Source organism: Sturnira hondurensis, unplaced genomic scaffold, assembly GCF_014824575.4.
Source record: "Sturnira hondurensis isolate 20B ecotype Veracruz unplaced genomic scaffold, ASM1482457v3 Scaffold0011880, whole genome shotgun sequence".
NCBI lineage: Eukaryota > Metazoa > Chordata > Mammalia > Chiroptera > Phyllostomidae > Sturnira > Sturnira hondurensis.
The window spans coordinates 259,758-284,474 of record NW_028084511.1 but is presented as its reverse complement, the minus strand read 5'-3'; the positions used below and the strand labels follow the sequence as shown (position 1 = coordinate 284,474).

The 24,717-nt window shown below is 45.3% G+C and overlaps 2 protein-coding genes across 10 annotated transcripts; both read right to left on the bottom strand.

The window, feature by feature from the left end:
- Positions 1-1,254: 1,254 nt before the first annotated feature.
- On the bottom strand, positions 1,255-24,418 carry FAM111A (FAM111 trypsin like peptidase A). 7 transcript variants are annotated; one of them, XM_037060457.1, is made up of 7 exons: positions 24,335-24,418; positions 12,798-12,961; positions 11,857-11,909; positions 6,730-6,847; positions 4,170-4,295; positions 2,784-3,518; positions 1,255-2,735 (listed from the first exon to the last, which is right to left on the bottom strand). In XM_037060457.1, the coding sequence occupies exons 4-7, from the start codon at positions 6,808-6,810 to the stop codon at positions 1,695-1,697; spliced, it is 1,983 nt and encodes a 660-aa protein (XP_036916352.1). In that variant the 5' UTR covers positions 6,811-6,847; positions 11,857-11,909; positions 12,798-12,961; positions 24,335-24,418; the 3' UTR covers positions 1,255-1,694. The 7 variants fall into 7 exon arrangements, with proteins under 7 accessions (XP_036916352.1, XP_036916346.1, XP_036916347.1 ...); XM_037060451.1 differs by having other exon boundaries at positions 1,255-3,518; XM_037060452.1 differs by having other exon boundaries at positions 1,255-3,518; positions 11,857-11,886.
- FAM111B (FAM111 trypsin like peptidase B) lies at positions 15,036-24,393 on the bottom strand. 3 transcript variants are annotated; one of them, XM_037060448.1, is made up of 5 exons: positions 24,335-24,390; positions 23,502-23,551; positions 22,464-22,629; positions 18,919-19,381; positions 15,036-17,113 (listed from the first exon to the last, which is right to left on the bottom strand). In XM_037060448.1, the coding sequence occupies exons 3-5, from the start codon at positions 22,542-22,544 to the stop codon at positions 15,444-15,446; spliced, it is 2,214 nt and encodes a 737-aa protein (XP_036916343.1). In that variant the 5' UTR covers positions 22,545-22,629; positions 23,502-23,551; positions 24,335-24,390; the 3' UTR covers positions 15,036-15,443. The 3 variants fall into 3 exon arrangements, with proteins under 3 accessions (XP_036916343.1, XP_036916345.1, XP_036916344.1); XM_037060450.1 differs by lacking the exon at positions 24,335-24,390 and having other exon boundaries at positions 18,919-19,203; positions 19,360-19,381; positions 23,502-24,223; XM_037060449.1 differs by lacking the exon at positions 23,502-23,551 and having other exon boundaries at positions 24,335-24,393.
- Positions 24,419-24,717: the final 299 nt, after the last annotated feature.

The window sequence follows — 24,717 nt, the reverse complement described above, 5'->3', positions numbered from 1 at the left end:
CCAGCACCACTTCCTTATAAAGCTGAGAACCACTTTTTCCCAGAATCCCTGTGTGTTAAAGGTCAGCATTTATCAATGAGAATAACTCTTAAGAAACCGGGAAGGAGAAAATGAAGGATTAGGCATTATTTTGGGGGCGATCATGGACGTGAGAGAGGATTGTGTAATATCTACACAAGCTCCCGCTTGTAGGTTGTATCCGACGTGGCACTTCTGCAACCTTTCTGTAAGTGACTACTTAGCTATCATGGTGACAGGACGTGGGACCGTCTCAGACGCCCCCCCTTCAATCAGCTACTTCAGTCCTCTGGGTGCAGCCTTACAGATCCCTTCCCCTGCTCCTCCCGCTCATCTTACCCCTAATCCTAATCAAACACTACGTTCCTGTAACACTCATAGTAATTTTTGCTCTCCTGTCGGAATATAGACTGATACTGTAACTATACTTACATATGTTAAATGATCAAAGATGGCCCCAATTTCATGAATTTATCTTATAATCCCCTGAAGAATATTATTCGTTTCAATAGTACTAATGTGTTCACAGCCCCCAAAAGTGACAATACCAAATGTTGGTGAGGATGTGAATGAATATAAACTCTCCCTCAATGCTTATGGGAATGCAAAATGGTATAGTCCTGTTAGAACACAGTTCGGCAGCTACAGCACTTACGGAGTGAAACATGCCTTCACCATACAGTCCAGTAATTGCCCCCCTTGGCGTTTACCCAGCTGAATTGGAAACATATGGTCATTCAAAAATTTGTACACAAATGCTTATACCAACTTTATTTATAATCGCCAAAAACTAGAAGAGCTCTCTCAAAAGGCGAATGAATAAACAAGTTGTGGTATACCAGTATAACAGGATATTATTCAGTGTAATGACAGCACATTACAAAGAAATGTGCTAGCAAACTGTAAGGAGACCCAGAAGCACAACTGCCTATTGGTGAGTGAAAGAAGTCCATCAGAAAACAGCTATATACTATGTGATTACATGGCATTCTGGAAAAAGCAAACTCTCTCTAAAAATAAGTCTTTAAATGAAAAAAAAAAATGACTACTGCCTTTCTGGGGGAAACTTTCTGTAGCTCAGTGGATTGAGCACAGGCCTGTGAACTAAGGGATCACAGTTCGATTCCCAGTCAGGGCACATGCCTGGGTTGCAGGCCAGTTCCCAGCAGGGGACACATGAGAGGCAACCATACATTGATAGTTCTCTCCCTCTCTCCTTCCCTTCCCCTCTAAAAAAAAGTAAAAATAAGTCTTTGAACAATAAAATAAAATAGAGATAAGAATCCACCTTATAGAGTTGTTAGAACTAATTTACACATGTGCTTAGAAAAATGCTTGGTGCAAAGAAGTGGCCAATAATATGAATTATTATTGATGAAATTAATACTTTTAAAAAGATTTTATTTATTTATTTTAAAAGATAAAGGAAAAGAGGGAGAAAGAGAGAGAGAGAGAAATCTATCACATGCCCCAACCAGGGACTGAGCTTAGAACCAAGGCATGTGCCACAGCTGGAAGTCTACCCAGCCCTGTTGGACAAGGACCAACCAAGTGAGCCATGTCAGTCAGGGAGCAATTAACCATTTCGAATTTAGCAGCTTTCATCAGGGCCTGTGGAATAACATTCCACAGCTAATTCTCTTAAAGCTCGGAAGTAGATGGGATTCTTACTGTCCTCAATCCTCATCACTCACCATGTCTACATCCTGTGTCATTACACAGACATTTTCATACCAGGTTCTATGCTTTTGTTTAATATCATGGAGGATGGATTCCATAGTAGGGCCAAACTCAATGACACTGGAAAACCCAGGTTGGTAGAAATTATGGAAGCCAGCACTGTGCACCGCCACCAATGAACCATTTGAATCAAATATTGGTGAGCCAGATGACCCAAAGTAAAAACTAGTGTCATAGGTAATCATATCATGTCTGGGAGCCATTTCCTGGAAACTTCTTTGAGTGAACATATGGATAAACTGCATATGCTCATTAAAACCCTGAGCAGACAAATGTTCCCGATATTTCTGTGCTCGCTGACCCCGAGGGATTACAGCGCAAGCATCGGAAGACTTTGCCTCTCCATCTGGATGGCCAATAATATATATCAACCCATTAAGGGGCACAGGACCAATTCCATTATATAGTCCCAAAGGTACTGGTTGTCCATTTTCCTTCAGTTCCAGAACAGCGTAATCAAGAGTTTCATCAGATATCTCAAACCAAGATTTGACGAAAAAGTAGTCCCCTCTTGCTTGGCTGTCTTCGTAACCAAATGTCACCCTCACACATCGGCCAATCACGTCTGCCCACGCACTTGGCTCTATTCCTTTCCCCACAATGTCATGTATTACATGCCGACAAGTGAAAATGAACAACCCTCTAAAAACAAAGCAGGTGGCAGAACCCCGAATTCCATTGTTGTCCCAGAACAAGTACCCAACTGAGTCACTGAGACGAGAAAGAAGTTTGATCATTTTAACTGGAGTAGCATTTTTTGTCAGTTTCCCAAAGTATGTTTTATGAGCAAGATATAACTTTTTCCCCTGTCTTTTTTTTATTGTTTTCTTGAACCATTCTCTAATTTTTTCAATTTCTCTGTTCACACTAGGGTACTGGGCCACAATTTCTCCTTTCAACACAACAGCGTTTCTTTCCTCCAACTCAGAATTCTGAGTGGTTGTCAAATCACAATTCTGAGTGGTTACCACACCACAATTCTGAGTGGTTACCACACCACAATTCTGAGTGGTTGCCAAATCACAGCTCTGAGTGGCTGCTGCCCTAGATGCCCTCCTTTTCTCAACCTCAACCTGGAAGAGCTTGCCATCTAGCTCATCAACGCACTGTGTGTTTTCTACAATGGAGTCCAGGTTTAAAATGAGTTTCCAATCATCAGTCTCCAGAAAGGAAAGAAATCTGCCGTCCTTGCACACAGCTTCTTTGATGGTTTCTCCTTTGAAAGCATAGACACAGAGTTTGACCCCTTCTTTGTGAAGTTCCCCGCGTTTGACAATCCTTTTCCTCCTCTTTCCAATTGGGTTGATAAAGAATTTGACACAGTCAGTAGATGCCTTGTCACGCTGACCAAATATCTGGTTCTCTTCACTCTGCTCGCTTTTATTCGGGGCAAATGTAATTACCAGGTGGCAATTTGCAGGCAAACAACTGAGGGGCATTCCAAGGTTCAGGTAGCCTTCAATCCCTTCCATGCCCTGCACCAGCATTTCTTTGCCTTGCTGAGTTGCTCTCTCTTCTTTGACAGCCTTAACAGTGTCAAGTGCTGTGGATAAGCTATCCCTCTCGTTACCTGTGACTATGTGTTTCATTTTTTTGTTTCTCCTGTGGTGTACACCCAAGGTAACGTAAAATACCTTATTTTGGGATAGAGCCTGGTCTTTGGGTCCTTGAGCCTGCATATTATTTATATCTTGTGGGCTTCTCCTGGAGCCGTTCTTCATTTGAGGGACACTGGAGTGATCCTGTTGTTCTTTATTGACCTAAAAGGAAATGTTAAGGACTGTAAATCAATGAATGTAACTCAAAAAATGTCTACAGAAAACTCAGAGCCAATCTGCAAAACCCCAATGAATAGAATTAAATCAGAGTTTGAGTTGAGAGACAAAATATAAGGCGAGTTTCCTGTCGCAGCAGTTAGATAAGCTTTTAATACCGCTAGACTTGTACATTTTTACAAGAAACATGAGGACAAACAACTGTCTTGTAGGTGCGTCAAAGACAGAGATGCTTAAAAGTTTGCCAGTTCTCACAGTGTTTTCTCAGGTCTTGTTTACTATTTTCAGCTGTGTAATTTTTACTATTTCTGACCACAGTAATGGATTGTGCCTAAAATTGTTCTTAAAACACCCAAATCAGCAAGAATAAAGTACCATAACTTTTACTTTAAAAATGTAATTTGCCAGGTGGCAATTTGCAGGCAAACAACTGGGGGGCATTCCAAGGTTCAGGTAGCCTTCAATCCCTTCCATGCCCTGCACCAGCATTTCTTTGCCTTGCTGAGTTGCTCTCTCTTCTTTGACAGCCTTAACGGTGTCAAGTGCGGTGGATAAGGTATGCCTCTCGTTACATGTGATCCGGCATTTCATTTTTTTGTTCCTCCTGTGAGGTACATCTAAGGTAATGTCAAGTACCTTATTTTGGGATAGTGCCTGGTCTTTGGGTCTTTGAGCCTGGGTATTAGTTATATCTTTGGGGCTTCTCCTGGAGCCGTTCTTCATTTGAGGAACACTGGAATGATCCTGTTGTTCTTTATTGACCTAAAAGGAAATGTTAAAGATTAGAAATCAATGAATGTAACTCAAAAAATGTCTACAGAAAACTCAGAGCCAATCTGCAAAACCCCAATGAATAGAATTAAATCAGAGTTTGAGTTGAGAGACACAACATAAGGTGAGTTTCCTGTCACATCCGTTAGATAAGCTTTTTTTAAAAAGATTTTTTATTTATTCCATTAGATAAGCTTTTAATACCGCTAGACTTGTACATTTTTATGAGAAACATGAGGACAAACAACTGTCTTGTAGGTGCCTCAAAGACAGAGATGCTTAAAAGTTTGCCAGTTCTCAGTGTTCTCTCAGGCCTTGTTTGCTACTTTCAGCTGTGTAATTTTTACTATTTCTGACCACAGTGATGGATTGTGCCAAAAATTGTTCTTAAAACACCCAAATCAGCAAGAATAAAGTACCAGTGTTGATTTTATAGTTGAAAATTAAATGTTAAACAAACCATTATTAATTAAATAATTATTTGCTCATGACAATATTGTTATTTGTAAAAAATAAAACTGTGTTTCACCCAGCATCTAACATNGAGAAACATGAGGACAAACAACTGTCTTGTAGGTGCCTCAAAGACAGAGATGCTTAAAAGTTTGCCAGTTCTCAGTGTTCTCTCAGGCCTTGTTTGCTACTTTCAGCTGTGTAATTTTTACTATTTCTGACCACAGTGATGGATTGTGCCAAAAATTGTTCTTAAAACACCCAAATCAGCAAGAATAAAGTACCAGTGTTGATTTTATAGTTGAAAATTAAATGTTAAACAAACCATTATTAATTAAATAATTATTTGCTAATTAATTAAATAATTATATGAAAATTAAATGTTAAACAAACCATTATTAATTAAATAATTATTTGCTAATTAATTAAATAATTATATGAAACAAGGAGCAACAAATGTGGCCTTTCTGTCCTTTTAATGGAGAAACCAAGGCACAGAAATTTCTCCTGTAAGTGCCTTTCTTAGGGTTACATAGTAACCAATTAATGAAGTGAGTATCAGAATTCTAATACTAACTCTAATACATAGTCCAACATATATTCCATTTGACTGCAAATACTTTCTTGGTAAATTCCTGTTTTTATAGGGCATTATCTTAAAAACCAGCGCTGGGGCATGGGAGAGGAACTACATAAGGAGGATTAATCAAATGGCAAAAATTCAATGAACAATTAAGAGCATCTGATTCCTATGTCTAAAAGATACATTTTTGCTGAGTCAGAGTCATCCGGGCCTGGGTGGTGAGGGATGCCACTTGCTGATAACGGGACTAACACGCCCGGGTTGTTGTAAAGATTAAGTGTCACATCTTGCGTGAATATGCCTAGCACAATGGTCAGCACATTAGTAGGTTAGCTTTTATTTTCCTTCTTTGTAATGGTGCTAATACTCTAGATAAAGGAGAAGAAACATAAGATAATGTACGCTTATTCTGGACACACATCCAAACCCGCAAAAAGCATCCTCTTCAGTGTACTGTTGTCAGAAACACCCGTGTTGTACAGCCCTCGGAACACTCTGAGGGATTTTCAGCTGTTGCAAGGATCCTGAGGAAGATACAGACACTTCCTAAAAGGGGGCCTGGGGTCAGTCCTGCTTGGTTATTGGCTCGCACCGTCATGGAGTGGGACAGAGAAAAACAGAACCAGGCTTGGCTGGGCTTTTCTACCTACTTGGATGTTCTAATTAGAATCAGAGCAAAACTTTAAGGGGGGTTTTAAGTTGCATTCTCAATTGCTCACCATCTCTCAGCCTTTGTTTTTCTTAATAAACACAAGGAGCATTTTAGACTGAGGAGAGGATATGGTGTTTTCATGTAATAACAGAGCCCAGTCAGCAGAAAGCACCCCGACTTAATGTTAGCACACTTAAGTCCAAGTCTTCATCCCACTGCGGCCTTAAGGAGCAACTCACTTCTTTCTTCTCTTTATAAACAAAATTGAGGATGAGAAAATCCTGCTTGCCTGCCTGCCTAATAAGCTTATACTAAGAATAAATATTTAAAAAATTATTATAAATTGTAAAGCCTTACACAATTGTATTGCCGTTATCAAATAGATCAGCCACATTTGCATAGTATTGTATACATTGTCAAGCTATGAAATAACTTCAATTTTTTATTCCATATTTTACTGTACATTATATTTATTTTTGTTGTTGTTCAGGAAGTCTTATAATAGCTTTTTGTTAAAGGCTGATTTGCTATGGCCAAGATTTTAATTAAAACTCCTCCTTACCACCAGCCATGAAAATGAAAAGAATAAAAATGAGCAAGAAAGATTTTAATTTACGTAACATCTCCTATATTCAATGGGATAATTTCTGGACAGGAGGACTAGGAAGCTTAGTGTCAAGGATGGCTAAGTCTAGTATTTATACATTCTGTAAACAGTATTTACAAACACATTGTACCTGAGGAAAATAGTCCTCGATTTTCATGTTTCTCTTTGTATCCAAGGAGACCTTCTGTGACCTGCGTTTCTTACAGCTCATGATGGCTTGAAGACGAATGGGCAGTTCAGCTGAAATACTGAAACGGTTCAAGTTAGAGCAGTATCTTCACAGCTCACACTAACTGTACAGAGGATAAGATTATCCAGGACCCCGTGTTCCACCTTGCCTTTGGCTCCAGTCACACCCTTCTCAGAGATATTAACTTAGCAAGTAGACAGTTTATCCACCAACTCTAATCACCCCAAGAATAAAAGCTCCCTGTGATGGAGAGCTATACTGGATACTATACAAAAATTATCTCTAATTGCCAATTCCCACATATACCAAGCAAAATAGGTGTATCTGCTTTTGCAGATGAGGAAAGTATAACTCGGAGAAGACAGGTGAGCTCTCCATGGCCAGAGAGACATGACAGAGGTGGAATTCAAGGGCAGGTATAAATACCCTTCAGGAGGGTTTGCTGTTGGAGATTTAAAAAGTGTGTTCTGGTTCCATTAATGCTAAACTATGGCCTCCACTTCAGTTGGAGATGGCACGGGGATTGTATAATTGCACGAAAATCATCAGCAAAAAACAATGTACAGAAAAAGTAAACTCACAATGGGAGTTTGGGAAGAGAGGAACGTTAGTTGCTGCTGTAGAATTCTTTGTTTGTTTAAAGAAGTAGTGTCCCCTCTTTATTTCCTCTGATGTCTCCCTAGAGGAAAATGAACAATGAAGCTAAAGACTGAAATCCTCAATACTGACAAACACGCTAGAATGGAAGCCATGGACGGGCGGCAACCTCTTGTTTTCAGTGTCTCAGCATGTAACACATGCCTGTCATGTGTCAAGTCCTCAATAAAGACACATTTAAAAAGATATAGTCAATGAATGAACGCACAGGCATCTGATGCGCTATGCCCTGTTCCACGTGCTTTTCATAAACTGCCTTGTATAATTCTTAAAACCCTGTGAGGTAGGTGTGAGTAGTCCCATTTTATTGGGAAAGAACTTGAACACCCAGAGACATCAAGGTGTTTACCGGTACTCAAGGTCACAAAGCCCAGAGAGTGTACTTTTAATGACTTTTTATCATGAAAAAAAGATAGAATAACATAATGAGCCTACATATCACATAGCATCAGTAATTGCTAGGGATTTTTTTGCAAATTTGCATTATATTTTTATGTTACTAGATTATTTTACAGTTAGAGCTATCATGACATATTAACCATAATTATCACTTTCCAGCTCTAAAAATTTTGGACTTTTTCTTTTTTAATTTTTTTAAGATTTTATTTATTTATTTATCTTTAGATGGGAAGGAGAGAGGGAGAGAAACATCAATGTATGGTTGCCTTTTGTGCGTCCCCTGCTGGTAGTTAGCCTGCAAGGAACCAGCCTGCAACCCAGGCATGTGCCCTGACTGGGAATTGAACCGCGATCCTCTGGTTCACAGGCCCACGCTCAATCCACTGAGCTACGCCAGCCAGGGCTGGACTTTTTCTTATATAATCACAACACTAATTTATTCAGACAAGATCCAATTGAGATGTATAAGTTATCTTTAATTATTATATCTTTTAAGGTTTTTTTTCCTAGGAAAAAAATTGATTTATTGAAAAGAACAGAAAAGTTGTTAGCAGACAGTTTACCTACTGGTTTGCCTCTTCGTGTTGTTGCTTAATTTATGCTCAGTCCCTGTAGTTCTTGTCAAGCAGAACTATACCATATGATCTCACCTTTAACAAGAAGCTAAACAACAAAACAAACAAGCAAGCAAAATATAACCAAAGACACTGAAATAGAGAACAGGCTGACAGTGACCAGAGGGGAGAGGGGAGGGAATTTCAGGAGAAATAGGGGAGGGATTTAGAGGAACATATATAAAGGATACATGGACAAGAACTGAGACGGGTGAAAATGGGAGGGAGGGGGGAGCACAGGGGGTGGGATGGGATGGGAGTAATAGACAAAAAACTGTACTTGAAAAATAATTAAATAAAAAAATATTTTAAAAAAACTATGCTTAAAAGAAGATTTGGAAAAGGAAATAAAAGGCATTCAAATCAGAAAGGAGGAAACAAAACTGTCATTGTTTGCAGATGACATGATAGTGTACATGGAAAATCCTATAGACTCTACCAAAAAACTGCTTGAACTAATAAATGAATGTGGCAAAACAGTGGGTGACAAAGTCAATATCCAGAAATCAAAGGCATATTTGTATATTAACAATGAATCAGCAGAAGCAGAAATCAAGAAAAAAATCCCATTCGATATAGCAAAAACAAAAATAAAATATCTGGGAATAAATCTAACCAAGGAGGTAAAAGATCTGTATGCAGAAAACTACACAACATTGAAGAAAGAAATCGAGGAAGACACAAACACATGGAAATATACACCATGTTCATGGATTGAAAGAATTAACATCATCAAAATATCCATACTACCCAAAGCAATTTACAGATTTAATGCAATACCTATTAAAGTACCAATGACATATTTCACAGACATAGAACAAACACTTCAAAAATTTATATGGAACCATAAAAGACACTGAATAGCAGCTGCAATGTTAAGAAAGAAGAACAAAGTAGGAGGGATCACAATACCTGATATCAAACTGTATTACAAGGCCACTGTAATCAAAACAGCCTAGTACTGGCATAAAAACAGGTACATAGACCAATGGAATAGAAGAGAGAGCCCAGAAATAAACCCAACTCTCTACAGTCAATTAATATTTGACAAAGGAGGCAGTAACATAAAATGGGGTAAAGATAGCCTCTTCAGCAAATGGTGTTGGGAGAACTGGACAGCTACGTGCAAAAAAATGAAACTTTAACACCAGCTTACACCATACACCAAAATAAATTCAAGGTGGATAAAAGACTTAAATATAAGCCATGACACCATTAAAGTCCTAGAGGAGAACATTGGCAGGAAAATCTCAGATATTTCACGCAGCAACATTTTTACTGATATGTCCCCTAGAGCAAGGACTATAAAGGAAAGAATAAACAAATGGGATCTCATCAAAATAAAAAGCTTCTGCGCAGCTAAAGAAAACAGCATTAAAATAAAAAGACAACCAACTGTATGGGAAAACATATTTGCCAATGATACCTCAGACAAAGGTTTAATCTCCAAAATATACAAAGAACTCACACGACTTCACTCTAAGAAGACAACTAACCCAATTAAAAAATGGGGAAAGGACTTGAACAGACACTTCTGCAAGGAGGACATACAGAGGATCCAGAGACACATGAAAAGATGCTCAATATCACTAGCTATCAGAGAGATGCAAATTAAAACTACAATGAGATACCACTTTACACCGGTGAGAATGGCTATCATAAACAAAGCAATAAACAACAAATGTTGGAGAGGGTGTGGGGAAAAGGGGACTCTGGTCCACTGTTGGTGGGATTGCAGACTGGTACAACCATTATGGAAAACAGTATGGAATTTTCTCAGAAAACTAAAATTGGACTTGCCTTTTGACCCAGCAATTCCACTGCTGGGATTGTATCCTAAGAACCCTAAAACACCAATCCCAAAGAACATATGCACCCCAATGTTCATAGCAGCACAATTTACAATAGCCAAGAGTTGGAAGCAACCTAGGTGCCCGTCAGTAAATGAATGGATCAAAAAACTATGGTACATATACACAATGGAATTCTATGCTGCAGAAAGAAAGAAGGTGCTCCTACCTTTTGCAACATCATGGATGGAACTGGAAAGCATTATGCTGAGTGAAATAAGCCAGGTATTGAAGGACAAATATCATATGATCTCACCTTTAACAGGAAGCTAAGCAACAAAACAAACAAGCAAGCAAAATATAACCAAAGACACTGAACTAGAGAACAGGGGGACAGTGACCAGAGGGGAGAGGGGAGGAAATTTCAGGGGAAATAGGGGAGGGATTTAGAGGAACCTATATAAAGGATACATGGCCAACAACTGAGAAGGGTGGAAATGGGAGGAGAGGGGAGCACGGGGTGTTAGGATGGGATGGGAGTAATAGACAGAAAACTGTACTTGAAAAATAATTAAATAAAAGAAGAAAAAAGATTTGGTACATGTACACAATGAAATATTAGCTGTAAAAAGAATGCAATCTTACCATTTGTGACAATGTGGATGGGCCTAGACGGTATTATTGTAAGTGAGTTAAATAAGAGAGTTAAATAAGAGAGTTAAATAAGAGAGTTAGAGAAAGGCAAATACCATATAATTTCACTTATGTGTGGGATCTAAAGAACAAAATAATTGGAGAAAACAGAAACAGACTCATAAATACACAGAAACAACCAATGGTGCTGGGTGAAAAGGGGAAGGGATTAAGAAATGCAATTGGTAATTATAAAATACCCACAGGGATATAAAGTAAAGAATGGGGAATATAGTCAATAACATTGTAATTCCTGTGGATGGTGCCAACTGAGTACTAGATCTATGGGGGGATTACCTTGTAAAGTATATGATTGTCTATCTGCGGAGCGGTACACCTGCAAATAACACAAAATGATAGTGAATGTAAGCAGTTAATTGCAAAAAAAACCCCTAAAAAGCTTGAATAACTATCTCAACTTTAGCTATTTATTAACTACACTAATAAGTACCATTTTAAAATCTGAGGGGACAACAAATCAATACAGACTATGCTTCAACTCTTCACCATCCCACCATGCAGCGGGAGCCCTGGATCCATCATTTACTGGTAATGAGCTTCCCAGGAAGCTCACTTCAGCCTCTCTCAGACTTCGTTCTCTGTCTGTACACCGAGGCCGTGATCGCACACATGATAATGACTATGGAAGTGCTATATCCATGTTAGTTGCTGTAAGTCCACCTGGCTTCAAATTTCAGGTTACCATTTACTAGCTGCTTGACCTTGGGCATATTAATTAATACTGTCCCTTACTCTCCACTCTTCTAAGACGGAAGCAGTGGGGCGGTCAGCCTCCCTTGTGAAGATTAAAGAATGTAATGGATGGAAAGTCACTAGAACAGTGCCTGGCACAGCACAGGTTGCCCAGTAAATATCACTATGTTTAGTATTATGACTATCATCAATATACTTGCCACAGGGAGACTTTGCCAACAGCCGAGACTCTGGGAAAACAAAGATGAGATACCTGTAACAGAGGAGATAGGCCCTGTTGCATAAGGTCCTTGAAGGCAGAAACTTACTGCCCCAAAACTAAAAGAATGTGGGGGTTCACTGTGTCTGCTGCTGCCACTGACTCATCTTTTGGAATTTGGGAGAAGACCCAGGTGCTTTAGGAGTGATTAGTACGCATGGGCCAAAAAAGAAATATAAAGTGGGAAGGAACAATTGTGAGTTTTGCACTCTATTGGAATGAACTCGAGCAGTCATAGTGGAGGGGGCAAAAGGTTAGGAAAATACCCGGCATGCCCTCCCCAACATGGTTGTCTGTATGCAGACTGAGCCATGCTATATGAAAATGTGAAGTGTCCTAAGCTACCCTACTCCAAACCCAGCATTATGGTTGGAGAAGTGAAGGTTCTGCTGATCTGAAGGGCTGACCCAATGTCCTCCAGTAAAGAGAAATGTACAGCCTGTCCTTGGTCCATTTCCAGCCCACCCCAGGGCTTCCCCTTAAGTTCATCTCCCCCTCATCTCTTCTCTCTCTCTCTTCCTGTGATCTCTATTGAGATCTCTGTGGCCTCCCCACTACTTCCCTCTCCTTCTGGATCTTCCCCAGTCTGCACTCTTCTCCCTCCTGCCCACCCCACCCCACCCCACCCAGCCCCTGCCTCTCTCTTCCCCTTCTGCTCCACGCGCTCCTTCTTCCCCTACCCGGCCCTAACCACTCTCCCCTCTTCCTCTTCTCTCTGTTCTGGCCTGGCCTGCTAGAACTGAGCTACGTTGTAGGGGGCACGTTGGCGATCCCGGCTGACCCCAGGCCTCCATCGAGCCCACCACCACCCTCTCAGTCCCCGGCCCCCCACCTCGGTCCCAGTACACAGCTCCTGACAAAAAGCAGCCACCAAAATGAAACCTGTGCAGTCTTGGACAGGCAGGTGGGCAGCGTCGTCCAACACAGTCCAGAGGAGGGCGGCCCGGGTCCTTCTTCTCTCAGCCTGGCAGACTGCTGAGCACCTGCCCGAAACCAGCACGCGGAACTCTAATCCAGAGCCAACCCGAGGTCAGTTCTTGTTGGAGCTGCGCAGAAGACAGCAACCAAGTTAGCTCCGACCAGCTGGGCAGGCAGCGGGTGGGACTGAGATTTGACAAGCTTTCCCGTTTCGGGGTAACCCGTCTGCTGGTCGCACGGGTATTTTCGCGTTCATATCTACAAGGCTCTTCCAGGGTTAGCAGCTGCCCAGACGGTCTGCAAGTGTCTTGATCTTTAGAGGCAGGGAGCCTCAGGGAGTTCCCACAATGGGAAGCTGCCTCTCCTCCCTCCCCAAACCCCCCAACCCTCCTGGCCAAACATCCCCTATGAGCTCCAGGTCCCAATCCAACGCAGAAGAAGCACTCACAGAAGCCGGGAGTCTGCCCTTGACCTTGCACGCTGCCGCTGCCCTGGGGTGGCAGGAGCTTCGGATACGGCGCTCTGCCGGCTGCCCCCTGAATTTATAGCCCAGCAGGAAGCGGGAAATCCCGCGCTGCAGACCTGGCGCCACTTCTGCCCAATAGCAGGCGACTTTGGGGCCCAGAGTGGCGCGGGGGGAACGGGCTGGCCAGTGGGGAGGCCAAGCCCGCGGGCCCCAGTTCCCGCCCGACCCCACCCATCCACTCGCGCTTCGCGCTCGGTGGGTTTCCTCCTTCCCGGGCAGACGTGGAGCAACCCGGACCCGCCTTCCCTACCCCGCCCCTCTGCGTCCGCTGTCGCCGCCCGTGGACCTGGGCAGGCCCGGGACCGGCGGGGGAGGAGCCGGGTAATCGGTGAAGTCCCCCGCGTTTTGATTGCGCCGGACAGCGCAGAGCCAGAACGGCGGGCCCGGCTTCAGGAGCTGCGGGGCGAACGGCCTATCACCGCCGCCCCCGGGTGCTTAGTGCAGCGCACTCGGTGTCCCTCAGCCGCTGGGGGGTGGCCGACCGTGGGGCAAGCATCCCGGCTTCCACCTGGCGGCCGCTGTGGGACATCGCCTGACTCGACAGAGGCAGCTGTCCTGGTCCTGCGGGCGTGGGTCCGTGCCAGTGCCCCACCGGCTTCCAGGGGACCACTTGGTCCCACAGCAGGCAGAAAGCAGCCCGCTGCTGCCATGTGGGGTCTGCAGGGACCTGGGGACCCCCACTTCGCCTCCCCACTTCCCCACCGCCAAGTGAGCCAGCTTGTCCGAGGGCCTGAGGCTCATCTCACTCGGGCAGCTGGAGGAGGAGGCCCGCACCCGCGCCCCTGGGGTCCAGGAGGCCCCTTGCTGGATGCAGAAATCGCAGGTTCCCATGGAGGACTCCAGAGTCAGGCGTCTCCCACAGCACCACCAGAGGCGCGCCCTGGAGGGGCTTCGGACAGGACCTTGCCCTTTAAGAACCCGAACAGGGGCAGATCCCTTCAGTACTGGGTGCTGTGTTTGGAAAGCTGGTCAGAGAGGGGGAGAACAGCATTGCTCCGTGACGACGGTGGCAATGCCCTTCCTAATGGAGGGAAAGGTAGACTTTTGCGGGAAAGGTGGCGATGTGGGCGGCACAGAGGGGATTTCCTCTAATTGGCCAGATATGAGTCACCCACTGAGAAGTAGAATCACTGTTCATTCTGGGTGCTGGGTGGGGTTTGCACAGAGCAAGACCTTAAGAGCCTACATGTAAACCTAGGGTGAAAACACTTAGAAAAAGTGAGAACTGAGTTTTATCAAGTCCGGGTTATTTCTTAAATCATCCTCAAAGGGTACAGTTGACAGGTGCCAAACAAGCACACACGGAGGTGGAGAACAAGTTACTGCTCAAGGGGACTTGCTGATCGTCTTCCTTGTAGAAGCTTGTCTTTCCTTGTCCGTGTGAAAAGGGAGAGGCAAGAGGTGGTAGGGAATGGTGCTGTGCGAGTTGCCTGACATCCCTGGGGACGGAGAGCGTCCTCTCGAAATAAAATGTGCTTCACGGGGTGCTTGCATATGCCCTTGGCACTAAGTACCTTGTAGGCCATAGGAAGGAGGCTGGATTCTTGTGGTGAAGCTGGAGGCTACACTGGATGGCAAATACCAAATTCTTTGTATGCAAAAAAGGAAGCTAAGTATTCCATGTGAGGTTATACATGAAATATTTTGAGATCGTTTTGAATGAAGAAACAAGCCAATGAGGAAAAAAATCAGTATTTATTTCACCTCTAGTATATATTCTGCACACCACAGAATTCTCTAAAAGTTTTCTAAAGAAGAAAGCATAGTCAGTACCCTTTAAAGAAGCCACTCCAGATACTCTAAATTATTGACACATTTTCTTTTGAATCCCCAGATGATGATATGTTTAGTGTATTTGAGGGGGGGGGGATGGGAGAGAGAGAGAGAGAGAAGGAGCAAAGGGAGTGGGGAGAGAGAAACACTGATGTGAGAAACATCCATCTGTTGCCTACCATATGTGACACAACCAGGAATCCAACGTGCAACTCAGGTATGTGCCCTGACCGGGGATCAAACCCACAGACTCTTGGTGTACAGGACGACACTTCAACCACCTCAGCCACCTGGCCAGGGCTCATTTTCCCTTAATGTTCCATGGGTTCTATCTGATCATCTCGAAGTGACGACTCTTGTTGGTTATTTTTGTCTTGATTGAGGTCCTCGTATTTCTCCTCAGTTAACAGTTTATAAAGGGGCTTGTTCCTCTGTTGGAGATCAGAAAGAATCGAATCCATAGCATAGCCAAATTCAATAAAGCCATGCTGCTTACCTTCACTTCTATAACACATCCCGAAGGAGTGCACAGCAACCACTTTGCCATCTGCATTAAACACCGGGCAGCCAGAGGACCCACTCGTAAAGCAAGTATCATAACTAAGTGTTTCCGTGCTGTAAGCCTCCGGTGGGAAACTTCTTGGGCTGAACATAGAGCAAACGACATGAGTGGCAGCTTTCAGTCCCCCCACCGCCACCTCACGTTGAAGGAGCTGCGAGTACCTCCGTTCACGCTCTTGTCGAGTAATCACAGCACACCCATCTATTTCCTTCCTGCGGCCTTCTGGGTGACCAATTATATAAATCAGACCACTAGGAGGCAGAGAGGAAGTGTGGCCAACTAATCCTGGAGGAAATCCATTTCCATTTCCTCTTAGTTTTAAAATGGCATAATCTAGACCACCATTGGACACTTCAAGCCATGGCTCGAGGGAAAACCATTCTTCAGCAGGGGGACTGAATTCTTTGAAAGTGAAGGTTACTTTTGCACATGTGCTTATTCTCTCTGGCCACAGACTCAGAGCTGTATCTTCTCCAACCATGAAGTGCACGACGTGTCTACAAGTGAAGATATAACCTTCGTTGAAGACGAAGCAAGTAGCGTTGCCTGTGATGCCATTATTTTCCCATTTCAGGAAGCCAACTGACTTACTAAGTTGAGTATGACGTTCACAGGTTGTAACTGGAACAGAATTTTTAGTTACTTTGCCAAAGCAATCTTTAAAGATTTTGAATAGTTGGGTTGGTGGCAGTTTGGTCATCTTCCGTTCCTCCTCAAAGTAATCTCTCATCCAGAGTGCGTCCTCCCTAAAACGTGGATTGCACAGCATAACAGCGTTGCCCAACACTGTGCAGTTCTTTACCCAGGGATGAGTTGCCTCCTCCTGCATATCCCAATTAATAGCACTTTCCATACGCAGCCGAGGCCATTCCAAAGCCGGTGAACTTTGTTTCCCACGTTTTCTATTGCTCTCTCTGTAATATTTTTTAATTCTGGAAATTGTCTGGTGTTTTTTACCTTCCAGGTCATGGCCTAGACTTTGAGGTGGCCGAACGTTTTCTTGGTCATGTTCTATACCCTCCGACTGTCCATCATTCTCTGGTTGGTGGACCTGAGTCTCTCTTGGCATCACATCATCGGGCCTGGTTTCACCCGTGGCATTTTCATTCTTCGGTACAGTTTTCAGGGGGGTACGTTTCCCGACTGGTGCCTTTTTAGAAATATCCAGTTCTAAGGTTTTTCCAGCTACTTCCTCCGCCGTGGACTGTTTTCCATGAATGTTTGTATGGCTTTCTATGAGCCTCCACTCGAATTCGTCCAGGTCAGACCGAAATCGGCCATCTTTGCACAGGGCTTCTCTGAGAGTCTCACCCTTCAAGGCGTAGATACAAAGTGTACTTCCCATTTCATGAAGGGCCGTGTTGCGAACAATCTTCCTTCTCGTCCTCCCAATAGCCACAACGTGGAAAAGAACACACTTGATGCTGGGATTTTTTTTAAAAAATATATTTTATTGATTATACCATTACAGTTGTTCTATTCCCCCCCTTCATTCCCCTCCACCCGCACACTCCCTCCCCCACCATTCTGCCCCCCTTAGTTTATAACCACGTGTCTCAAGTTCTTTGGATTCTATATTTCCCCCACTATTCTCACCCTCCCCACTACCTATTTTCTACCTACCATCTATGCTATTTTCTGTGCCTTCTCCCCCCTTCTCCCCCTCCCACTCCCCTGTTGCTAACCCTCCATGTGTTCTTCATTTCTATGGTTCCACTCCTGATCTAGCTGTCCTCTTGGTTTGCTTTTGTTTTAGGTGTGGTTGTTAATAACTGTGTGTTTGCTGTCCTTTCACTGTTCATATTTTTCATCTTCTTTTTCTTATATAAGTCCCTTTAGCATTTCATATAATAAGGGCTTGGTGATGATGAACTCCTTGAACTTGACCTTATCTGAGAAGCACTTTATCTGTCCTTCCATTCTAAATGAAAGTTTTGCTGGATAAAGCAATCTTGGCTGTAGGTCTTTGGATTTCATGACTTGGAATACTTCTTTCCAGCCCCTTCTTGCCTGTAAGGTCTCTTTTGAGAAATCCGCTGACAGTCTGATGGGTACTCCTTTGTAGGTGACTGTCCCCTTATCCCTTGCTGCTTCTAGGATTCTCTCCTTCATTTTAGTCTTGGCTAATGTAATTATGATGTGCCTTGGTGTGTTCCTCCTTGGGTCCAACTTCTTTGGCACTCTCTGAGCTTCCTGGATTTCCTGGAAGTCTATTTCCTTTGCCAGACTGGGGAAGTTCTCTTTTATTATTTGTTCAAATACATTTTCCACTCGTGGCTGTTTCCTTCCCCCTTCTGGTACCCCTATAATCCGGATGTTGGAACGTTTAAAGATGTCCTGGAGGTTCCTAAGCCTCTCCTCATTTTTTTGAATTCTCATTTCTTCATTCCTTTCTGGTCGTTTGTTTCGTTCTTCCTTCTGGTCCATTCCATTGATTTGAGTCCCAGTTTCCTTTCCATCACTATTGGTTTCCTGGACATCTCCCTTCATTTCAATTAGTTTAGCCTTCATATGTTTCTCTAATTTGTGACTATAATCTACCAGTTCTGTGAGCATCCTGATAAATAGTGTCCTGAATTGTGCTTCTGAGAGCCTGGCAATCTCTTGGTCGCTTAGAGTTATTGGCTCTGGGACTTTGAGTTCTTCTTGAGCCATCCTTTGGGCTATTTGTGCCTGTTAAGTAGCAGGAACGGAGCCCTAGGTTTTCACCAGAGCAGGGCAACTCAGTCTCTGGGTTGTGACGTCGTATGTGGGGGCGGGGTCAAAGAGGGACAATGGCTTCTCTCCAGTGCCCGCCGCCGCCGCCACCGACGCCGCAGCGACCCCCACCAGCACCGCAGCCACCACCGTCACCAGGGCCACGCGCCCCGCTCCTCAGCACGCGGGTGTGCCACCGCTGTCAGCCCTCCACCACTGGGTTGCCCCCTGGGGCCTGTGTGGTCCGTCTCACTGTGCGCGAATGTGCGACCTTGGTCAGTCTGTTCCGCACCCCAACTAGTTCTGGGCTGCCTGCGCTCCTAGATCTGCCCTGGCAGACCCAGCTCCGCTGCTGGCTCCACCTCTTACCGTCCTCGTTGAACGGTTCGTAGCTGTCGGACTTCCGTATAATTCGGTTTTCTGGCCTCTGGGTGTGTGGTAGTTCACCAATACTTTTGTTGTGTCCAAACTTGGTTGTGGGAGAAGGCACAGTGTTTCCATCTATGCCTCCATCTTGGCGGAAGTCTCGATGCTGGGATTTTCATAGCGGCGTAATATCCGATCACCTTCCTTCTGATTCCCCTTTCTCTGACTGATTGATATTTCCAGTTTAGAGCCTTCTGGTAGGCACTTGAGAGGCATTCCTAAATTGATACATCCTTCTATTGCTTCCTGTCCATAGACCAAAATGTTCTTATTGAAACAGTTCTCTATCCTTTTGAGGACATTTTCATCAGCTCTCAGAGCTGAGTCGATACTCTCATTGAGTCCACCACATGCTTTGAACACGCTGTGGTCTCTTTTGCCAGAGCCTGCTTTGAAAGTAAAGTGGAAATAGCACTTGTCACTCCTGCTCAGATCTGGGTTCCGAATTTTAGGGGATGCTTCATGCCCACCAACTTCAGGTTGAACGGTGCTGCTACACTTGCCCGTGTCAGATGGAGAAGAATCAACTGTTGTGCTGGGACATATCTCCTTCGTGACAATATCCTTAAGAAAGGAAACATGAAACTCTCCATAAGAATCACCCTCAATAATGGTGTTTCATGTCTTATAATTAGAAAAATAACACATATTCAAGATAAAAATTAGATAACATGATGGATGATAAATAAAGGAGAAAACCGTCAATCATTAGTCCAACACCACAAATTACCATTCTGCATTCTCTTTTTACTTCAAAGACTTGATATGCAGGTAGAAATCCTAAGTTCCTTGAACTATACTAGGCTAAGAGTGTGTTTGTCAGTGAGCAATCCACCATTGCTTTCTCAGGTCCTTAGAAAACCTTCGAAAGCAGAATTCGATGGGCCATACTCTATGTTTAGTGCACAGTTGTGGTGGACTGCTCCGCCTGGTTTCAGGACTTGTAACTACCCCCCATGGCTAAGGAGGAGTGAGCGACCTCTGGAATGCCGAGCCGCAGGAGACGAAAGCTTGCCTCTGGTAGTGGATGCTGCCTCAGTTTCCTCCCTGCCCCCAAAGCATGGCCGAAAGTCAGTGATGGGTAAGTCTTCTCACAGAGAGGGGCAACCTAAGCCAGACTTGATCACTTGGGAGGCCATCCTGGAAGGACTCGGCGGGGGGGGAGGGGGGCGTGCAACAAAGAGTAAGCAATGGACCCTTTCCCCCGCCACCCCCCTCCACCGCCCCCTGGCTATGCGACATAGCCCGAGTCCCCATGTCCTCTGGGAGAAGTGCTTCCTGGCTCTGATCCACTTAAGCCTGAAAACCTGATGGGGAGGGGTGTAGCTCCTTGCCTTGCTGGAGGGGATCCGGGAAAAATCTGGCATCACAAAGAATTCATAAAAATCTTGTGAAACCTGCTTTGCTAAGAAAGCTTTCATTCATATGTTGAGGGTCTGAGCGGGGAAACCCTAAAGTTCCTGCAAAATCCTCTTCCTGACAGACACTGACTCAGACTAAGCCCTCAGATTTCTCTGAAATGTCATCTATTGTTTGATCCTTNGGACCCGTGCCCCCGCCACCCCCCTCCACCGCCCCCTGGCTATGCAACATAGCCCGAGTCCCCATGTCCTCTGGGAGAAGTGCTTCCTGGCTCTGATCCACTTAAGCCTGAAAACCCGATGGGGAGGGGTGTAGCTCCTTGCCTTGCTGGAGGGGATCTGGGAAAAATCTGGCATCACAAAGAATTCCTAAAAATCTTGTGAAACCTGCTTTGCTAAGAAAGCTTTCATTCATATGTTGAGGGTCTGAGCGGGGAAACCCTAAAGTTCCTGCAAAATCCTCTTCCTGACAGACACTGACTCAGACTAAGCCCTCAGATTTCTCTGAAATGTCATCTATTGTTTGATCCTTGCCACCCTGTATTCCTGTGTATTACAACCCAATAAAAGCCCTTGGCGGAAAGGGCGCAACACCTTTTACTCCTGAGAAAATGGCCTCTTCTCAAGGCCTCTTTCCTCTGGGAAACTGGCCACGTCTCCAGGCCTTTCATTCCTTGGAGAAACTGGCCACCTCTCCTCCCCAAGCGATCATGTCTTAGTAGTGTTTACTTTCATCCATGGCAGACAGGGGGACTTGCGGGAAGAGTCGCCCCCACACACAATAACTTTTAATCTATTCTTTGATTGCTGGATATTTAGACGGTCTCCAGTGTTTAACCACTCCTAGATGACAAACATCTCTACACTCAGAACATTTCTGTCTGTCCATCCGATTACTTCCCTAGGCCAGATACCCAGCAATGGAAATACTGAGATAAAGATCATAAATGTATTTCACAAAATATCCATGGCCAAGCTGCTTCCCAGATAAGTCCCATCAATCTGCCCCACTGTCCAGTGAGATGAACTGTGTGGTTGACTCCCTAAGGCATCTCAGTCATAGTAATACAAACATTTGCCCATTGATAGATGAAATGGCATCTAATCCGACGGTTCTTAAATCTGTCTACATTGTTCCCTTACTAGTAAAGCTGGGCTTACTCAATGCATCTTTTTGACATTTGAAACATCCCCTTTCCAACATTCCCATTAGGTGTCTGTTTAGTTTCTATGTGCACACAGTTTCAAGAAAACTGAGGAAATATAATAAAATCCTTGATAAATCACAAGATTGGCTAGATAGACAAACAGGTAAATGTACTCAAGTGCAAACAAGTGTACATATTCATATAGAAGCAAATAAGCATTCTTCTGTCTGCACCCTAAAACCACTTGTGTCTACCTCGACTTAATATTACTGTTTTGCCTATTTTTCAGTAAAAGAGAAGGCTGGTCAAACACTGGGTCCTGAATGACTGACCGGGTGCAAAGTCCTTGCTCTGAAGTCCATGACCTTTGTTACTTTCATAAAGTTCGGGGTCACTTTCTTCCTTCGTGAAAGAGAGACGGTAATAATATTTATTGCAGAGAGTTGCATTAAATGTTAAATAAGATGATCCCCAGGAAGCGAAAAGNAGGTAAATATACTCAAGTGCAAACAAGTGTACATATTCATATAGAAGCAAATAAGCATTCTTCTGTCTGCACCCTAAAACCACTTGTGTCTACCTCGACTTAATATTACTGTTTTGCCTGTTTTTCAGTAAAAGAGAAGGCTGGTCAAACACTGGGTCCTGAATGACTGACCGGGTGCAAAAGTCCTTGCTCTGAAGTCCATGACTTTTGTTACTTTCATAAAGTTCGGGGTCACTTTCTTCCTTCGTGAAAGAGAGACGGTAATAATCTTTATTGCAGAGAGTTGCATTAAATGTTAAATAAGATGATCCCCAGGAAGCGAAAAGCATAATCCCAGGGACACAGTCACCTCTCAGTAAATATTAGCACTGTTCCTATTTACGTCTGTCTATGACCCCAATGACATTAAATGCGTATTCTGCCAACTAGTCACCTGGTACAACGAGGTGCTTTTGGGTGGTGAATTCATACAGTATCATTTTGTTTTTCACCAGTGCTTATGTGGATGATGTCCCCAGACGTATTCGGCAGTGCGCCAGAAGAAAGTACGACTGCCATTCTTTACGAACTAAGCCCCCCCAGGGCCCTAATGCAGCAAACACTGTGGTGAGAGTGCTGTTCCAGGCAGGAGGTGCAAAGTGCAGGCATACCTTTGCCACTTCAGGTCTGGAGGGCTGGTCCTTTTCAGTGGCACCGAGGGACTTGTTCTCTTCACATTTCTCGGGATTCATGACGAGTCCTAAGAGAATCTCCCTCACTTCCGCTGCTGGTCCAGGTGAAGAATCAGGCTCTGGGTGGATCCTCCACTGCAAATGACTAAAGCAATACAAGGCAAGACACACGAAATGACACACAGCTTTCAAACACCGAGCGTCAGGCAGCTCAGAACCACGATCTCTGACCCCGGAGAGAGGGAAGGCCACTGAGCTGAACCCTGTGGACGACCAGACGACTCTGTGGAGAGCTTCCAGTCCACATGTGGGGAGGGGCAGCAGGACAGCGCCTGGCAGTTTGTTTCCCTGGGTTGGGAAGACAAGCAGAGAGTGGTGAGAGGGCTGGGAGGCTTGAGTTTGTGGGGCACAGAACTAGAGAGAGAGGAGAGCAGCAGCTACCCAGACAGAGAGATGGAGAGCTGGAGGCCTGTGGTGGGCTCCCCAGGAATTCCAGCCGAGTCTCTGTCAGTGGGGGCCAGTGACCACGCTATTGGAAGCCAGGGGAAGGAGCCCTCCCCTCGAAGGGAAACACGGGACACTTCTGTGGCTCACGCAGGGCTGAGAGCAGTTTCTGGGCCCCACAGTCATCATTCGTGGACTTCACTACTCATGAACTACCGGGCAGAGCATCCAGAAAGGTGTCGCCTCCACAGCGGGACAAAAGCAGCCCTCCAGGAAAGGGTGCTCTGGTGCCACCTGACAGACCTGGAAAGTACGACTTGCAGGTATACAGGTGTTTCCCAGGACAGCGACTGTGCACGAGAGCAAAGTGGAGGCACAGGGAGGGAACTAGAAGCATCTCCATCAATGCCCCCAAATGGGACATTAGCCCAGCTTGCTATCCAATCCAAAATGATCAGGCACAGAAAGAGGCAGGAATACACGGCCCATAATGAGGAGAGCCATCAATCCATGGACAGAAACAGGCCCAGAGGAGGCACCTGGACACAACAAAAACATGAAAACAGTTACTACCTTGGATTTCTGGCCAAGTGGAGTGGGAGAGACTGGACTTACCCTCCTGTCTGGAAACCAAACAAGACAAAATGGGCAACACAAAGGAAACCTTGGTTGGCAAGGGACTGGACATCATGCAGTTAGGGACTGCTGCACATGACATGCACACTGTGATTCCTGGGGGTGACTGCCCTGAGACACTCCAGGCCAGCGTGCAAGGAGGGGGCGGCAAGGCAGAGGGGCTTGGAATTCCTGTTTGGAGGAGATAGAGCTGAGATGCCAAGGAGACACACAGAACTCTGGGTCACAGGCAGAGGGCTCCCCTCAAGTATTCAGCTGAGAAGGGCCAGGGCAGCGATGGGGGGAAACTACCTGAGGGCAGAGAAGAACCCCCCACCCCCACCCCAGCCCACAGCACCAGAAAAAACAAGCAGGGGATATCTTTCCCCAAAGCCTGTCCCTACACCCCACAGGGGCATGTCAGTTTTGTCATTTGGGAAGGAAGGAGCTTGGCTCCGATTAAACTTGTGGCCCTGAATGACCTAACCCCTGTGGACTTGTGACAGGATCTCACCCTCCAGGACCGCCACCCAGTAAGTCTAAGTGCAGTCCTGGAAGTGGCTCTTCTAACACACAGCCCCTCCCCGCCCCGTGGCCGCTCCCACAGCTTGGATTGGAACAGCTGCCCAGACTGTCTCCAAGTGACCTTCCAGGGGCGGGGAGCTGTCCACAATGGGAAGGGGCCTCTCCTTCCCCCCTCCCCGCTCCCAGCCCCCGCCCACCCCCGCCCCCCACTGCCAACCATCCCCTAAGAGCTCCAGGTCCCAATCCAACGCAGAAGAAGCACTCACAGAAGCCGGGAGTCTGCCCTTGACCTTGCCCGCGGCCGCTGCCCTGGGGTGGCAGGAGCTTCGGATACGGCGCTCTGCCGGCTGCCCCTGAATTTATAGCCCAGCAGGAAGCGGGGAAATCCCCTGCTGCAGACTTGGCGCCGCTTCTGCCCAACAGCAGGCGACTTTGGGGCCCAGAGTGGCGCGGGGGGAACGGGCTGGCCAGTGGGGAGGCCAAGCCCGCGGCCCCCAGTTCCCGCCCGACCCCACCCATCCACTCGCGCTTCGCGCTCGGTGGGTTTCCTCCTTCCCGGGCAGACGTGGAGCAACCCGGACCCGCCTTCCCTACCCCGCCCCTCTGCGTCCGCTGTCGCCGCCCGTGGACCTGGGCAGGCCCGGGACCG

What these genes read in the sequence shown, in the direction of transcription:
- FAM111A (XM_037060451.1), bottom strand. Translation starts at nt 6,810, where the DNA reads ATGAGCTGTAAGAAACGCAGGTCACAGAAGGTCTCCTTGGATACAAAG. An exon ending in TCGAGGACTATTTTCCTCAG is followed by an intron (nt 4,296 to 6,729) that starts GTACAATGTGTT and finishes ATTTCCTTTTAG; the next exon opens with GTCAATAAAGAACAACAGGA. An exon ending in AGGCACTATCCCAAAATAAG is followed by an intron (nt 3,519 to 4,169) that starts GTACTTGACATT and finishes ATTTCCTTTTAG; the next exon opens with GTCAATAAAGAACAACAGGA.
- FAM111B (XM_037060449.1), bottom strand. Translation starts at nt 22,544, where the DNA reads ATGAATCCCGAGAAATGTGAAGAGAACAAGTCCCTCGGTGCCACTGAA. An exon ending in CCAGACCTGAAGTGGCAAAG is followed by an intron (nt 19,382 to 22,463) that starts GTATGCCTGCAC and finishes TCCTTTCTTAAG; the next exon opens with GATATTGTCACGAAGGAGAT. An exon ending in CTATGAAAATCCCAGCATCG is followed by an intron (nt 17,114 to 18,918) that starts AGACTTCCGCCA and finishes ATCCCAGCATCA; the next exon opens with AGTGTGTTCTTTTCCACGTT.